At 48.1% G+C, this 18,067-nt stretch overlaps 1 protein-coding gene across 1 annotated transcript; it reads right to left on the bottom strand.

The window, feature by feature from the left end:
* Positions 1-1,902: 1,902 nt before the first annotated feature.
* On the bottom strand, positions 1,903-17,618 carry LOC140407573 (zinc-binding protein A33-like). Its single transcript, XM_072494953.1, has 6 exons — positions 15,461-17,618; positions 14,037-14,132; positions 13,710-13,943; positions 13,100-13,122; positions 11,700-11,815; positions 1,903-3,766 (listed from the first exon to the last, which is right to left on the bottom strand). The coding sequence occupies exons 1-6, from the start codon at positions 15,869-15,871 to the stop codon at positions 3,216-3,218; spliced, it is 1,431 nt and encodes a 476-aa protein (XP_072351054.1). The 5' UTR covers positions 15,872-17,618; the 3' UTR covers positions 1,903-3,215.
* Positions 17,619-18,067: the final 449 nt, after the last annotated feature.

The raw sequence follows: 18,067 nt of genomic DNA, 5'->3' as shown, positions 1-18,067 counted from the left end.
GCTCATCATTCACCTCTGTGACTGATACCCATGCAGTATGCAGGGCGCCTTCATCCTGGCACACTCGACAGTGGTTGACAGCCCCCCCTCCCGCCCCCCACCTGCCTGGCTGGAGGAGTTGGCTCCTGGGCGACGGCTTACCTGCTGTGGCCGTGGCTGAAGACATCTATCCGAAGGCCACAGGCCGATATGGGGACCCGCTACAACGACACCCGTACAGCAACCGAGTACATGATTGAGCGGTGCTTTGACATTGTCAGCATGTGGTTCAGGTGCCTGGATGCTCTGGAGGGGCACTCCAGTATGACGCAGAGAGGGTCGCCCGCATCGTGCCAGCCTACTGCGTCCTCCACAACATCGCGCAGCAGAGGGGCAACATGCAAGAGAAGGAGGAGGAAAGCCAGGCCTCGTCTAACAGGGAAGGTGCAGGGGAGAGCGAGGATGGGCAGGACATCGGGCCCAGGCAGGCACAGTGGCTGCACAAATGAACATGGCCAGATTGGAAAGGGAAAATGGGTCAGCCAAGGAAGACCTGGTGAAGTACACTGAAGGAGGACCTTCAAGAGCAGGACACCTCCTGGGATGGAGTGAGAGAGATTGTGATGAACCAGCACTGGTGGTGGAGTCTTGCTGCCTGCTGTGCTGCCTGGTGTCCGGCACATGATCGGAGGGACTGAGTCTGAGTAACTGTGTTTTAGAGTTTGACTTTACACGTTGGGTCGTGTGCATCTTAATAGGAATTAAAGTGAATCATTGTAACCATTGTCCAATAAATTTGAGATGATGTCCCCATGGATCCTTGGCTGGCTATTAAGTTTTCTTTTTAACAAACCTCAGGATTCAACATTGATATATCAGTGACAGTGATTCAATTTTATTCAACATAGAATCATAGAATCTACAGTGCAGAAGGAGGCCATTCGGCCCATCGATTCTACACCGGCTCTTGGAAAGAGCACCCTACCCAAGCCCACACTTCCACCCTATCCCCATAACCCAGTAGCCCCACCCAACACCAAGGGCAATTTTGAACACTAAGGGCAATTTATCATGGCCAATCCACCTAACCTGCACATCTTTGGACTGTGGGAGGAAACCGGAGCACCCGGAGGAAACCCACGCACACACGGGGACGTGCAGACTCCGCACAGACAGTGACCCAAGCCGGAAACGAACCTGGGACCCTGGAGCTGTGAAGCAATTGTGCTATCCACAATGCTACCATGCTGCCCCCTGTGTGCGACATGACGTATTTGAACAATAGTTACATTTTCTAATTGAAAATTATATTATACGGTTTATACCTTGAGCGAAAGTTGCAGTAACACGTGACTTCACCACCTGACCTGAACCCCTGGCTTATCCTCCAAGTGCATCTTGAAGTCTTCTCCACTTTGGTAAGAAGGTAACTTACAGACATCACCACACTGTCCAGTTATCGGGATAACACACACACAAGACTCGGTTTTAAGATTTGGACACACCATCCCTGATAACAGTTTGTCTGAGGTTGAAGCTGTTAGCAGTGCAAAGGGGCAATGCGAAGGGGAATCCTTTATATTGTTGACATGTTGTGTCCTTGATGGTCCAATAATTCCTGCCATAGCTGCCCACATCATTCTGTCTTGAGCCAGAACCTACTCTCTCTTACATCTTGTAGTCTCTGTTCGCATGGCAATGTAGCTGGCTCTGCTTGATGTTCTGTTTAGGTCATATAGCACACAAGGAGGCCATTCAGCCCTCTGAGTGCAGGCACGATTTCTCTCGAGAAATTCAATTAGTCCTATTCCCCCTGTCCCAACACTATCTCATAAAAAATTTTGATTGAAGAATTTATGCTTTTAATCTTTTATGAAGGTTTATTTTGCTGAAATGTCCATCAATTTCCCTTGGAAATCCATACTCATCACTCACACTACCACCATAGGCAGTGGATCATTTACACTCCCATTATAATGTGTTCTTCCTGGAATCACTCCTGTATCTTTTGCCCAATCCTTACATTTCTCGCTGTTCGCGATTGCAATATCATATATAAGAAACAGCTTTTTTTGTTGACCTGAACAAAACCTGTCAGAATGATGCACACAGGCATCAACTCTACCCTGAATCTCATTTTCTCCATGCAAAAAAACCCACACAGCTTCTCCCACCTAACATTGCAGCTAAAATCTCCCATTTCTGGAACCATTTGGGTAAATCTGATTTGCTCCCTCACAAGAGCCCTCACATCCTTCCTCAGGCGTGGTGAACAGGACTGGATGTAATAATCTAACGTGGGCTATCTTTTCATTTAATTAGGTACATTATCTATGACCATTCTTAATTCTCCCACTTTTACTACTACCTCCACTTTGCTACCACAATGGGAACCTCGAACAAATAAGTGTTTATTTGTTTAATACAAAAGGTAAAAAAGTACAACACTAAAAACAAAACAACTAAATAACTTGGTCTGGTGCATTTAACATAAAATGTCCCAACATGCTTCACAGGAATTTATAAAACAAAGCATCTCACTGAATCACAAGTGGAGAATAAGTTAAACCGTGTATGTGGATTACATTGGAGCTTTATATAATAGATACGTTTCTAATTAAGTATCTATCCCAGTAAACCACTACAGTGAATCAACGAGAGAACTCCCAGATACCCCAACACCCTGAATACAGAGATGAAAGGGTCTGTTTCATCTGGCTGCAGTGGCAGTACCCAATCAGAAGGTGGTGCTAGTGTAGGACCAGCTGGACAGCTTTGCAAAGATCTGGCCCAGACAGGATGGGCTGTATAATCTCCTCCACGGTTTCCCATCTGAAACAGGAGGGAGATGCCGCTGTCCATTCAGAACCCGACCCTCGGTGCTGAGGGATGAAGGGCCAGTGGAAGCATTCGCCTCATTTCAGGGTGAAAATCACTCGTTTGTCCAGGGCAGTAATTTCCGAATCAGGGTCAATGAATTCTTGATGCATTTTTAAAACGGCAGAGTGTGGAGCAAGCAGAAAATGAAACACACACTTTGCTTTCATGTTCTGTGATCTAATCAAGAAAAAAATTGAGACCTTTTTAAAATAAATTGTTTTTTTGTCCAGTTTAATAACAGCGTTGGGCAGTTGAACCGTTTGAACCATCCGCTCCCCCTGTGACTGAGACCCACACCCAGCAGCTGACAGCTGGCAGGAGGCAGGGAGATGGTGTGAAATTATGGGATGGATCTGTTAGTGATCTTTAATCCCGCAGATTGTCAGCGGGGCCCAGTTTTTCCCGTCAATATTCAATCCCGGACTGAAGATGGGAAAGATTCTCTCAGTGAAAGTGTGGGTGAAAGTGTGGAGATGGGACATGTTGTCCGCATTGTAAAATGACACCTGCCCCCCCTCATAGTCCAGGAAAACCCCGATCTTCCTGGGATTCACACTCAGGGGAAGGGTGGTCCGTGAGGGGGAGGTAGAGGCAAAATAACCACTTTTGGGACTCAGCCACAAAATCCAGATTCCAGACCCAGGGATCAGGGTGATTCCCCCTTTCCTGTTCACTGACTCTCGGGCCACTCCCAGCCACCACAGTGTCTTCTTCCCCACCTCCACCTCCCAGTAATATCTTCCCGATGTGAATCCCTCTGATCCCAGGACACAGAGCAAGGAATCAAACCTCTCCGGGGTGTGAGGGAGCAGCTGCCGTTTGTCTCCGAGTCTCACACTGGTCCGGTCCTCAGACAGGATGAGCCGGGGATTCGCTGTGTTCAGATCCAGAGTCAGACAGGCTGGAGCTGGGGGAAAGTTAAAATAACACAGTCAGTGATTTAGAGAGGGAGGGGGAGGGAAGAGAGAGAGAGGGGTAGAGAGGGGTAAACGGGGTAGGTGAGGGAGAGGATAGTGAGGGAGGGGGAGGGGCCAGATTCAGAGGAGCGAAATCAGGGCAGCAGAGCCAGGGAGTGGATGAAGGGAGAGAAAAGGAAAGGAGAGAGGGAGTGTGAGAATGGAGTGAAAGTGAGGCAGAAGTGGGTGACGGAAAGCTGGAGGGTTTGAGAGTGTGGGAGCCGGATTACAGAGAGATTGAAGAGGGTTGAGAAATAGAGGGTGTGGCAGGGAGAACAGGAAGTGACAGGGAGTGTAGGAGGGTGTGAGAGACTGAGGTGGAGGAGTAGAGACAGCAGGTTAGCAGGGAGAGTGTGAGGGTGAGAGAAAGAGTGCAGAGGAATGAATGCAAAAATTGGAGAGTGTGAAAAAGAGAGAGGGGATGTTCGCAACAGTAAGAAGGCGGGAGGGAAAATGGGAGGATAAGAGAGAGAGTGGGGGAGAGAATGTACAAAATGGATGAGAAAGAAAGTGAAGGGACGGGGGGTTGCGAGGGGGGAGGGAGAGAGTGGGAGGAGGGGAGGGTGGAGGGAGAGAGGGTGGAGGGAGAGGTATAGCGGAATGATGAAGGAAGAGGGAAGGAGAGAAATGGAAGACAGAGTGTGGTTAGGTGGAAGAGAGAATGGAAGGGGCTGAGAGAGAGGGTGGGAGGGGGAAAAGGAGATAGAGAGTGGGAGGGAAAGATGTTAGATTGAGTAGAGGGCAGAGTGTGAGTGCATGGCAGGGAGAGAGAGAGATTGTGGGAAGGGCAGAGGTAAGGAGAGTGGATATGAAACAGAGAGAGAGAGAGAGAGAGCGCGCGTGTGTGGGAGTAATAGGCTGGGAGGAACAGGGGAGAGGGAAAGTGCAGATGGAGGTAAGGAAGGGGGAGAAGAGGGAATGACCCGAGCCAGTCAGAGTGTGAGTTACAGGAGTGACAGTGAGATAGCAGGGCAGTGGGGAGAGAGAGAATGTGAGAGAGGGAGGTGAGATTGTGAGAAGGAGAGTGGGAGGGGAAAGACAAGATTGTGGAGAGAGTGAGAGGGAACAGAGGGAAGGAGAGAAAGAGCTGGAGAGAGAGAGAGAGCGGGTGGGAAGTGATATTTCCGCTAAGCAGCGTTTCGATGTCACTGCACAGGTTGTACACAATCCGAGCCTGTAAGATACCAGACAAAAATTACATGACAAGAATTAGGAGCAGGAGGAGGCCATTCGGCCCCTCGAGCCTGCCCCACCATTCAGTAAGATCAGGGCTGATCTGATTGAATATATTTCCTGACCCAGTCACCACTGCTCACTGGGGAAGAGAATCCCAAACACTAACAACCCTCTGACAGCAAACAAATTCTCCTCATCTCTGTCTCAAATGTCAGATCCCTCATTTTAAACTGTCCCTTCATGCTCGACTCCTCCACAAGGGAAACATCCTCTCAGCATCCACCCTCTCAAGTCACCTCAGTGTTTTATACGTTTCAATAAGATCACCTCTCATTCTCCTAAACCCCAATGGGTATCGGCCCAACCTGCTCAACCTTTCATCATAAGATAACCCCTTCATCCCAGGAATCAGGCGAGTGAACCTTCTCTGAACTGCTTCTAATGTAATTATATAATTTAATAAATAAGGAGACCAGAATGGTACATAGTACTCCAGATGTGATCACATTAAGCCCTGGATTGCTGCAGCAACAATTGTATATTTTTAGATTTTATTGCAGTAAACAACATCTCATTTACTTTCGTGATCACTTGCTGTATTTGTGGACTAACTTTTTGTAAATCTTGCACCAGGACAGCCAGATCCATTTGCAGTTCTGCAGTTTCTGTTGACACGATATCAGACCAGATCCCAAATTCATTACAGTCCCGAACAATAACCCCCAACTTTGGTTATTTTTTGGTTCAGGACCATGAAAACCTTTTTGCTAGTTGACCAAGTGAGAGAATAAAGTCATAGAAATCTAGGATTTGAAACCACCAGAAGTAATTTGCTATTCGTGGATCATCAAAACAAACAGTCAATCCTCGCTATCTTTTACTCTCACATAAAAAAAATAGGTAAACATGATTAACAAGAAAACTTTACTGTAACACACCAAAAACCTTGTGCGGGATTCTCCATTTCTGAGACTGTGAATTGGATTCTCCAAATTTTAGACCATGTCCGGAGGAACCGTCTGGTCTTATGACCAAAATGCCGGCATCGCCCCACATCAATGCTCCGCCCAGCATGGGCTGCCACATAAAGCCCACGGTGGATACAGATCCAGAATTGACGGGTCCGTACCCGTGCATGTGCACAGCGGGGACCTGTGGCAGCCGCGGCATACAATATGGCGCTGGCCACGTGCAGATCCGGCCTGCCAAATAGTGTCCCCCTGTAACCCCTCTCGCCACCCCTGGACCAGCCCCCCAGCAGTCCTCACAGCCCCTGCCTACTAAGTCCCACCGGCCAACGGAACGGCTCCACCCCCTCCCCCAACTCTGGGGGTGCTGGACACAGTCCGCAGCCACCACGCGAGGTTCCTGAAAACCGTGAGCACACTTGGCTATGCTGCCAGGTCTGCCCATCGGGGATGGAGCACTAGGGGAGGGCCTCAGGTGATGTCCTGAGTCTGTTCGAATGGCGTGCGACATACTCTCCGCTGACGCTGTTGTTGGAGGGGGCTGAGTGTCCAAAAGACATCACCGCCCCGATTTCAGCGTAAAAACGGTTTCTCCGGCTGATCGCCGAATGTGATTTCAGCGTCGGGCAATCAGAGAATCCCGCCCTAAGTGTTGACGCCAACGGAGAATCCATGGGCTTCACAACAGAAAAATAAATCGATGCCACACCTGCAGCATTTCTGTTACTATTAAGGGGCTCGCACCGGCGCCACGTGGAACACAATCGATTCGAATGAAAAACGGTGTGGGATTCGCCGGGTCTGTGATTGACACTCGGGAGGCTGACAAGCTGCAGCCGCACAGAAACAATTCTCCCCCACACACACCATCCCAGCCAACACGGTGGCTGTAAGGAGAGCGGCACCAAGGTTCACGGACGCAGAGCTCGAGACCCTCTTGGACGCCGTGGAGGTGTCTAGGGCGACCCTGTACCCCGGCCCGGGAAGAAGGCTGCCAGCCGCCACCGTTCATTGTGCCTGGGCACAGGTGGCAGAGGCGGTCAGCACCGGGGGTAACATAGTCCGGACCGGCCAGCAGTGCAGAAAAAAACTACACAACCTCCTCAGGGTGCCCACGGTGAGTAGGCAGCACTGTGCCCCTGGCATTAACCCCGCCCCCCACCGAGGAGAAGGCCGCACACAACCGCCGGGAGCGGGGGAAAACAGGAGGGGAACCATGAGACCTGCGGCCCCTCACCAGGGCACAGCAGAGGGCCTGGAAGTGGCCGGCAGCCCTGAGGAAAGGGCGGTGTCCGAGGTGGAGTGCGGCCACGGGCGAGGAAGTGAAACCCAATGAGTTGCGGTTCCCTACGACACGTGTGAACACCACCCCACCCAACACTAACCCCACACCTCCCTCACCCCATACCACCCTCGCCTTCAGCCTGCACCATCTCCACCTCCTCCCAGACCCTTATCCCCACCCACAATCTCACCCTGCGCAATCCTCCATGCCCACCACACACCCCGGCCCGCAGTCGAATCATGCATTTTGTCTTGTTTCTTGCAGGACCAGCTGGAGATGGGGCGGGTCCATCTGTCCTTCCCCTGCCCCCAGCCAGTCCCACAGCCGGAGCCCCCTGTGAGCCGAGCAGTGATGGGAGCAGCTCGGACACCAGCCCTCCACCCGAGACCGGAAACCGCAGAGCTCGGGTCGGAGGATGACACTGACTTCCCGTCACAGCATCTCCAACACCCTCCACCATCCCAGAGACACTCACCTCGGTTGGCCATGTTAGTGAACAGGCTCCTGGGACACTCTCTGGTGCGCAGCACACAGTTGACCCGGTACAGAAGGTGGGGGCAGGATGCACCCGAGGGGGCGGACGGTCAGAGGGCAGGTCGATCCCAAAGACGATCTGCCGTCTAGACCGGTCTCGAACTTCTGGAACTGACAGTCCCATTGATAGTGGCGATGCAGTCACAGAGACTACATGAGGGATTGTCGGCAAGGATCCAACACCTGCAGGCGCAGGTGGAGGACTTCAACCGCGTGCAGGAGCAGGGGATGGTGCCGATCATGTGTGCCACGCAGACCAACACCGAATGGGTGGCATCCACGGTGGAGGAATTGGGGGCAACGGTTTTGGCTATGGATCGGGATGACCAAGGCCTGGGGCATTCTGTGCAGTATGGAGCTGAGAAATGAAACTATTGCTGGAGATACTCTGGCTGTGATAGAATCAGCAAGTGTGGAACCAAATAAAGACAGTGCCACAGAGCCGGACAATAGAGGAGAGAGTTTGGAGGAGAATGGTGGTGATGTTGACCATGTCAATGTTTGCAGAGAGGTTCAGAGGGATGAGGAGGGATAATGTATTATACCCGTTATGTGTGTCATTTATTAGGACCATTTTGGGCTGTGGCCGGGATGAAAATCTGGTTGCTGTGGTTCAAATATCCATGTGCAGAAACATTGGACATTTATTTCAGAAGTGCTCATTTCTGGAAGACTTTGTAGAAGAATGTAAGGTCAGAGAACAATTATAAATACAGAGGGATCGAGATTGGGGATTTTGAAAAGAGGCTTAAAACTCTGAAAAGGAATTTAACAGGAGGTGACAGCACAGGAACAAGTTCGGAGAGAGAACACAGCCCTGTCTGACTCCGGATTTAACTGGAAAACTTTTCAGTTTCAACACATTGATTGAAATTGCGGTATTTTCGTTTGGAGGGAGCAGTTGGATCCATTTGTAGATTTACTCCACAAACTTCATTTTGGAGAGCATATTGAGCATGTGGGTGGGTGATATTCTGTTAAAGGCCTTCTCCTGGTCCAAGCTGATGAGGCAGGTGTCTACATCCTGACCCACATGCAGGTGATTGTATCCCTGAGGAGCACAAGGCTATCAGAGATCTGCCTTCCGGATACAGCAGAGGTCTGATCAAAGTAGATCACCAACTCTAGAGCAGACTTGACTCGATTGATGACCTTGGACAGAATTCTGTTGTCCATGTTAAGCAGTGAAATGTCACCAATTTCTAAATCCTCTCTCTCCCCTTCCACTTGTAGGTGAAGGTGAGGAAGCCTTTCCTCATGGATTCTAAAATCTTATCAGTCAGAATCAAACTCTCACTTACTGGCCTGATCCAGTCTCACAGAGTCAAACACAAATGACCTGATGAACTGTCACTTCCTCTCAAGGAGCTGGCAGTTTGTGTCAACTGGTCCAAATTAGTGTATTTTCTGGTGTCATATAAGATGTCTGTGACAGAGGATCGTAAGGACGGCGGGGGTGGGGTGGGCAGGAGGGGGGCATGTTATCTGTGAGCTTCATGTCGCACAATCTGGCTCAAAAAGATTTGCTGATCCTCAGTACGTCAGACTGTGATGATGTCACTGAACCGACTTCTTCCTTCAGGCTGTTGATCACAGATCTCTCGCTGTCTCCCGGTCGCTGTCTCCCTGTCTCTGTCTCCCTGTCTCTCTCTCTCTGTCTCTCTCTCTCTGTCACTCTCTCTCTCTGTCTCTCTCTCTTTCTCTCTCTGGAACCTGTGGAAGATGAAACCTGTGAGCGGAGTCTGGAATGAATGATAATCCTGGAGATTCTGCAGCGAAGAGTGAGTCATGCTGACTCTTCACCTCTTGGTGACCCGCCTTGATATTGACCCCGATCATGAGCAGCAGGAGCAGATTCTATTTGCTTTTCTCGAGTCAGGACATTTCCTTTTGTCTCTCTCACCCTCTGAACACCTCTAAGGATGAACAACATCTCGATTTTCCACTTGACTGCTTCCCCAGGCACCAGGACCTCAAAGAGGAGTTTCAAAGGCATCCACCTTTTTGTAATCCCATTTGAGTTCCTTGATATCTTCTGGGGTCACCAATTTCACGTTTCGCGCCCATTCTCTCTTCCCCCCCCAGCACCCACTCCACCACCCCCTCACCATCCCTCCAACTCTGTCGTCTGCAAGTACGGATGTTCAAGGTGTCTGTCAGGGGCAGGCGGGAGACAGTCGGGAATGTGATGTGGTGAACATAGGAATTATCAGGCCCGATTTTCCACAGATCTAACAAAGTCTGGGCTGTCCGGTGTAGACAAGGTGACCCTCGCTTCCCCTGATGACAAAGCTGGAGGGAGGGTGGGGATTGCTCCCTTACCATCCACCTTCAAGGTCATTCTGACCTGCCGTTTGCTGGTTCAAATCGAATCTTACCTCCCAGGCAATGACCCAGATTCTTCAGGCAAAAACTCAACCCTTACTGTTGACATCCTCCATATAAAGTATTTGGAGTGAATTCTGTTTCAGAATCCTCCAGATTTACACAGTAAACGGAGCAGTGAGGAGGCCAAAAATCAATCAGAGTACTTACTACCCAACTCCTACTAATGTCACCAAACCCTCTGCAGTTATGTAGCAGCTGCAGGCATCCAGTGTTCCCACACTGAACACAAGAAGAAGCTTCATTGTCTCCACAAACTGGAGAGATTTGATTCAGATGGGGAGTCAATACACTCTTGATCCTCCACTGGATGGTGATGCCCCACCCAGAGGAACAGTCTGCAGAATGGTCTAATCACTGGGCTGACAGTGGCTACGCGAAACTCCATCAGAAATGATGTAAGGAGTTCATTTTCTCTGTGTCCTGCCCAATATTTATACCACAAACAACATCAAAACAGAAAACTTCATCATTTTCACAATGCTGTTTCTGGGATCTTGCTGTTCACAAATTGGTTTTCTCATTTCCTACATTACAACAGTGACTGTTCCTCATCAATATTCCACTGGTTCGGAAGTGTTTGGGTCACACTGCGGAAATGAGGGCAGTTTTTTAGTTCAAGGTCCATTTTCCCCGATTGTGTATTGATTTCTCTGTGACCAGGAGGTGAGATTTTTCTTACTGCTGCTCGCCGCTCTTTTCCCTCTCTCACCCCCGCTGTATATTCATGTCACCCCCACTACCCTCACCGGAGTCAGAGGAGGATTTCCTGTCTCCTGCCCCCTCCTCAGGAACCACAGAACATCTTCCCACACTGCAACCCCGTGGGAAAGTGGACAGTGATATTGTTCTGAAGATCAGCCCTCAGAATGGACTGGGCCTCTCAGCAAATTCACAGAGTGAGCAGTGGCTTCACTGGTTCACTTCCTGCTCCATCAATGGAGTCACTCAAAAAATCAACCTCTCTCAATCCAAACTCCCTATTCTAGATTTAAAACTATACCCACTTTGATCTGGACTCTGTGACTGTGTTAAGCCTGTGGATTTTTACATTCCCCCTTCTGTTTTGAACCTTGAACATTTCAATAAGATCACCACACTCCCTCCCTTATCCAGTGCAGACTCGCAGTTTCTGCAGCCCCTCCTCTTGATGAAGGTGTCCAATTCCACCAACCAGATTCTCTGCCGTTTAACACTTGCTCTCTAATGTCGGAATGTCTTCCCGATAAACAATGATAAAAAATGTTCCCCAGAATGACAGACGGGACCAGTCCAGTCTCCTCGACAAATTGGGTTTCCCATCCTGAGATTGGTGTTCTATTCCTCTGGTTATACAGATCCCTTCACTGCTTTGACACACAGTGCTGATGGCTTCAGACACTCACCAGAGGAATCCACAGAGAGTAAAATATGAGAATGGAGAGGCTCCCGAGGATTAACAACCGGCAAAGTGAATATTTAATCTGGGACCTTGGAGACCCTTTAGTCCCTTCACAACTGGATTTAAAGTCAGGAAAATGAATAGAAGAGTTTTACCGGGGTTAATGGAGTTTATCATTTCGCTCCACGCTGTGTACTGTAAAGGGCCTTTGAACCTTCCGATAGACAGGACGACAGCAGATACTGAGAGTGTGGGAGTACTATCACTGATCCTGTATGTTAAAAAAGTTGCAATAAGTTGGTCAGTCAATTTTAGAACGTGTGTTTTCAGCATTTTTGATGATAGAGAAAATGTAGAAAAAGTGAAATATTAATCATGTTTCTATAACTGAGAAAGGGATAACTTGGAAATTCAAAGGCAGAGAATGGAAACCCCCATGTCCTGAAAAAGGTTCACAGTCTGATAACAGATTAGTTACCGGGATATCACAAATCACAGGAGAAGAGAAACATTTAGCCTGTCCACTTGCTGTTTTACAAAACAAAGTTTGTAGAACAAAGACAAAGGCTGATCACATCTGGAACTTAATGTTCATCCTTAATAACTGATCCCACAACCCACCGAGACTCTGCTCACCTCTACTGGCATCTTGAATATCTCTGATTTTAGTCACTCCCCCATTGGGAGCTGGACCTTCAGCTACTGAGATCCTGAGCTCTGGAATTCCCTCCCTGTCTCTGTTCGTCCTTAAACATTCTCTCTGATGTCCACCTCCGTCACCCGGATTAATATTTCCTTCTGTGTCTCTGCGTCAATTTGTGCCTTTTAACACTCCTGTGAACCTCATTTAGACTTTATGTTACATTAACGGCGCTATTAATAATAGCGTATTGTCACAAGTAGGAGTCAATGAAGTTACTGTGAAAATCCCCTAGTCGCCACATTCAGGCGCCTGTTTGGGGAGGCTGGTACAGGAATTGAACCCGTGCTGCTGGCATTGTTCTGCATTACAAGCCAGCTTTCTCGCCGACTGTGCTAAACCAGCCCCAGGTCTGTATAAATACGGATCTTTGCTGTTATGGTTGTTAAGGATACAGATACAGTTTATATTATAGAATAAAATTGGAACCCGTTCCCCCTTTAACGTCTGACTTTCTCGGGTTGCTCAGGCTCCATGCAGGGACATGGGTGACCCACTCCTTGGATACATGGACCGTGCGGCTCTCTCAGGGTCAATCGGAAGGTCACAGACACGAAGAGCCAACATCAGGCAAGAGATCAGCTCCAGCCTGGGAACCAGGTTGTATTATTTACCTGACATCTTGGCATTTATACAATATTGTAGAACAGTTATATTTAAAAATTCTAATACTGTTTAATCACGGCCATAAAGATAGTAATTAAAAAATACTCGCCAGTGAAGAATACGCCGAGTTTTCATGGCCCCATGGACGACCATTTAAAGTTGTGACAACAACCAAGAGATAAATCCATAACAACAATTGACTAAATTATTTTATCAAACTGCAGAGTTTCAGTAAAGAACATGTCCTACCTTCTCTTCCGACAAGCTTCCTCCTGAAAGAAATGAATGAGGAACAGTGAGGATGACAGTAACAGATTTCAGGAGGAGTTAGACAGGCTGGTGAAATGAGCAGACTCAGAGCAGATGAGATTTCACACGGAAGTGTGAAGTGATGGATTTTGGAAGGAAGATTGTGGAGAGTCAAATAAACTGGAACCGAGTATCAGCCCCGCTCACATACACAGTGACTCTCACACACCGTACCAGACACACCCACACACTCACAACATGCTGGAACTGAGCATCAGCCCCGCTCACAGACACAGTGACTCTCACACACCGTACCAGACACACCCACACACTCACAACATGGAACTGGAACTGGATTACAATGGGAGTTCCTGGTGAAAATTAAACTTGCGAAAAACAAAGATCCAGAAAATTCATTCTCAGGAGGTTACAGATATTCCCGGCAATCTGCAGACAGTGTGGGAGCCGTCAGTTTCCCAAAGCAGAACTAGTTCAGGAAGGGAAATAATTTCAAGTTAAAAAAAAAATTATAGTAAATTCTATATTTATTTCATCAGTTACTTTGTGACTGTGAAGTTTCACTGAACTGACCCGCAATATATTCCCTCACCTTCAAAAATATCAGCTCGTCTTTTTGCTCCATCTGTTTCTGAAACTTGGAGAGTTTCTCCTCAATAGAATTTAAATTCTCCTGAATCTCTCGAAGGTTTTTCTCCATTGTTTCCAGAATCCTCTCCTCTTCTTCCCTGAGATCTCTGAGTAAACGCTGCTCTTTCTCAGTGAGAATCTGGTGCATTTTACTGAACTCGGATGTGATGTGGGTCTGCAGACTGCTCGATTGTTCCTACCAAATGAAATGTGAAACATAATTAATGTCCCGCGATAAAGGGAACAAAACTAACCGAGATCCCAGAAAATCAGCACAGGGAGACCTTACCCTAACTTCAGAAATCTTCCCTTTCTGTTTCAGTTTTGTTTCTAGAAACTCCGATTTCTTCTCTGTGAGAGAATCTAAGGAAGATTTCAGCTGATCCTGGGATTGGGAGAGAAAATCACAAAACGAAAGTGTGAGAGCAGAAAATGTGATAAATTGCCGGTTTAAGACAAAGAACAAAGAAAAGTACAGCACAGGAACAGGCCCTTCGGCCCTCCAAGCCCGTGCCGACCATACTGCCCGACTAAACTACAATCTTCTACACTTCCTGGGTCCGTATCCTTCTATTCCCATCCTATTCATATATTTGTCAAGATGCCCCTTGAATGTCCCTATCGTCCCTGCTTCCACTACCTCCTCCGGTAGTGAGTTCCAGGCACCCACTACCCTCTGCGTAAAAAACTTGCCTCGTACATCTACTCTAAACCTTGCCCCTCTCACCTTAAACCTATGCCCCCTAGTAATTGACCCCTCTACCCTGGGGAAAAGCCTCTGACTATCCACTCTGTCTATGCCCTTCATAATTTTGTATACCTCTATCAGGTCGCCCCTCAACCTCCTTCGTTCCAGTGAGAACAAACCGAGTTTATTCAATCGCTCCTCATAGCTTATGCCCTCCATACCAGGCAACATTCTGGTAAATCTCTTCTGCACCCTCTCTAAAGCCTCCACATCCTTCTGGTAGTGTGGCGACCAGAATTGAACACTATACTCCAAGTGTGGCCTAACTAAGGTTCTATACAGCTGCAACATGACTTGCCAATTCTTATACTCAATGCCCCGGCCAATGAAGGCAAGCATGCCGTATGCCTTCTTGACTACCTTCTCCACCTGTGTTGCCCCTTTCAATGACCTGTGGACCTGTACTCCTAGATCTCTTTGACTTTCAATACTCTTGAGGGTTCTACCATTCACTGTATATTCCCTACCTGCATTAGCCCTTCCAAAATGCATTACCTCACATTTGTCCGGATTAAACTCCATCTGCCATCTCTCCGCCCAAGTCTCCAGACAATCTAAATCCTGCTGTATCCTCAGACAGTCCTCATCGCTATCCGCAATTCCACCAACCTTTGTGTCGTCTGCAAACTTACTAATCAGACCAGTTACATTTTCCTCCAAATCATTTATATATACACTACAAAGAGCAAAGGTCCCAGCACTGATCCCTGTGGAACACCACTGGTCACAGCCCTCCAATTAGAAAAGCATCCCTCCATTGCTACCCTCTGCCTTCTATGGCCTAGCCAGTTCTGTATCCACCTTGCCAGTTCACCCCTGATCCCGTGTGACTTCACCTTTTGTACTAGTCTACCATGAGGGACCTTGTCAAAGGCCTTACTGAAGTCCATATAGACAACATCTACTGCCCTACCTGCATCAATCATCTTAGTGACCTCCTCGAAAAACTCTTAAATCATCATTACCTTGTAGATTTCAACAGCTTCAACGATGGGCAGAAAGTTGTGAGATTTGTGTTCCCGCGAATCTCTACAAATCAGACAGATCAATTTCTTGTCAGTTTCACAAAACAGCTTCAGTTCTTCCTGATGTTCCTCACAGTGAAGTTTACTGAACTTCTCTTTCGGATCTAGCTTTAAATTTCGAGTTTTCTCGGCCAGATTCCCCAAGGCCCGATTTATCCTGAGGTTTCTTTCCGAAAACTCCTGTCTACATTCCGGACAAGAGTTTATCTCCTTCTTTTCCCAACACTGGGAGATACAGGAGCGGCAGAAGTTGTGTCCACAATCCAGGATTACTGGATCAGTGAAGAAATCAAGACAAATGGGACAAATTGTCTCCTGGGTCAAACTCTGGACCTGCTGTACGAGAGCCATGTTCACACTCAGCACTTCCTGATTCAAACTGGTTTAACTTTGGGTGCTACTGCATTCCACTGCATTCCTCAACATCTTCAGTTCCGCGAGTTCTTGATTGACATTCCCTGTAATACTCAGTAATTTTGTAAGCCAATCTATGTGTCGTCGATATTTGCATGCCAAATATCCTGAAGCAGGATAAAAAGCAAATGGGGTGTTAGGATAGACGAAGCGGGAGAAGTCCAGTGTAAGATAGCAGTTGGGGAGAGAGGTACAGAGGGAGGAGGCGGAGATGGGCGGAATCGAGATTCCATTCATTTGTCTCCAGTCTGAACTCGCTGCCGATGACAAACCCTCTGGTGAAACAAGCTTCAGATTACCAAACTGAATTGTGCTGATGACTGTACCGCTCTGCCTACAACAGGACGGACCAGAAATATCAAGGAGCTGGTTTTGTTGACAGGTACAGAGAAGATATTTAGAGGACTTGGGCCAGTGAGGCACAGTTTTATTTATGTGAAGCTTTGCGTTTCCAGACGTGTTCCATCAACCCGGCTCTTCACAAAGCCCCGTAAAGCCATGGGGTGCTTTGAAAACGGACTGTTTGTTTTAATTATTTCACATTTCTTCAACTGTAGAATTCGGTGGGATCAAGAGGTGGTGGGGAGAGGGCGGGGAGTGGGCCTATGCAGAATGCTCGTTGGCGAGTCGGGCCGAATGGCGGTCCTTCTGCACTGTCGGGATGCTGTGATTCCACGTGTTATAGGTACACCCATATTGCTTTCAGGAAGGAAGTTACTGGATTTTGAGCCAATCACAGTGAAGGAAGGAGATATATTTCCATGTCAGGACATTGTGTGACTTCGAATGGAAATTGAAGATGGCGATGTTCCCATGATTGTGCTTCCCATGTCCTCAGATGATGGAGATCATGGGTTCGGAAGGTGCTGTTAACGGAGTCTTGGTCAGTTGCTGCAGTGTATTTTAATGTACATGGTGCACACTGCTGCCTCTGTGAATCCAGGTTGGGGGGAGTGCATGTTAAAGGGGGTGAATGAGGTGCCAATCAAGCGGGCTGCTTTGTCCTGGATGATGGAGAGGTTTGAGTGGGTTGTTGGAGATGCAGCATCACATCACACTCCCGACTTGTGCCCTGTGGATGGTGGGCAGAATGCAGGGAATCGGGAGGTGAGTTCTCCTCCACAGAATTTACAGCCTCTGTCCTGCTCATAGACCCAGCATGTTTACAGCAGGAAGGTGGCCATTCGGCCCATCATGCCTGTGCCGGCTTTCTGCAAAAGCCGTTCATATAATAGAATCCCTACAATGCAGGAGGAGGCCGTCAGCCCATTGAGTATGCACTGACACTTGGAAAGAGCACCCTACCTAGGCCCACACCGACACCCCATAACCCAGTAACCCCACCTATCCTTTTAGAACATAGAACTTTGGCCCACGATGTTGTGCCGAACCTGTGTCCTAGATTAATCATAGATTATCATTAAATTTACAGTGCAAAAGGAGGCCATTCGGCCCATTGAGTCTGCACCAGCTCTTGGAAAGAGCACCCTACCCAAGGTCAACACCTCCACCCTATCCCCATAACCCAGTAACCATCCCAACACTAAGGGCAATTTTGAACACGAAGGGCAATTTATCATGGCCAATCCACCTAACCTGCACATCTTTGGACTGTGGGAGGAAACCGGAGCACCCGGAGGAAACCCACGCACACACGGGGAGGATGTGCAGACTCCGCACAGACAGTGACCCAAGCCGGAATCGAACCTGGGACCCTGGAGCTGTGAAGCAATTGTGCTATCCACAATGCTACCGTGCTGCCCTTAAGAACAAATTCATCTACACTATATCATTCTACCGTAATCCATGTACTTATCCAATAGCTGCTTGAAGCTCCCTAATATTTCCGACTCAACTACTTCCACAGGCGGTGCATTCCATGCCCCCACTACTCTCTGGGTAAAGAACCTACCTCTGACATCCCCCCCTATATCTTCGACCATTCACCTTAAATTTATGTCCCTTGTAATGCTTTGTTCCACCTGGGGAAAAAGTCTCCGACTGTCTACTCTATCTATTCCCCTGATCATCTTATAAACCTCTATCAAGTCGCCGTTCTCATGAGAAAAGGCCTAGCACACTCAACCATTCCTTGTAAGACCTACTCTCCATTCCAGGCAACATCCTGGTAAA

Source organism: Scyliorhinus torazame, unplaced genomic scaffold (assembly GCF_047496885.1).
Source record: "Scyliorhinus torazame isolate Kashiwa2021f unplaced genomic scaffold, sScyTor2.1 scaffold_1610, whole genome shotgun sequence".
NCBI classification, from domain to species: Eukaryota; Metazoa; Chordata; class Chondrichthyes; order Carcharhiniformes; family Scyliorhinidae; genus Scyliorhinus; species Scyliorhinus torazame.
This window is presented reverse-complemented; position numbering and strand designations above follow the sequence as displayed.

Bases quoted from the DNA above. Each gene is read 5' to 3' on its own strand.
- LOC140407573 (XM_072494953.1), bottom strand. From the start codon at position 15,871: ATGGCTCTCGTACAGCAGGTCCAGAGTTTGACCCAGGAGACAATTTGT. The intron at 13,944-14,036 runs GTAAGGTCTCCC...TTCATTTGGTAG, and splicing joins GGAAGATTTCTGAAGTTAGG to GAACAATCGAGCAGTCTGCA. The intron at 11,816-13,099 runs GTAGGACATGTT...TTTAACATACAG, and splicing joins GAAGCTTGTCGGAAGAGAAG to GATCAGTGATAGTACTCCCA.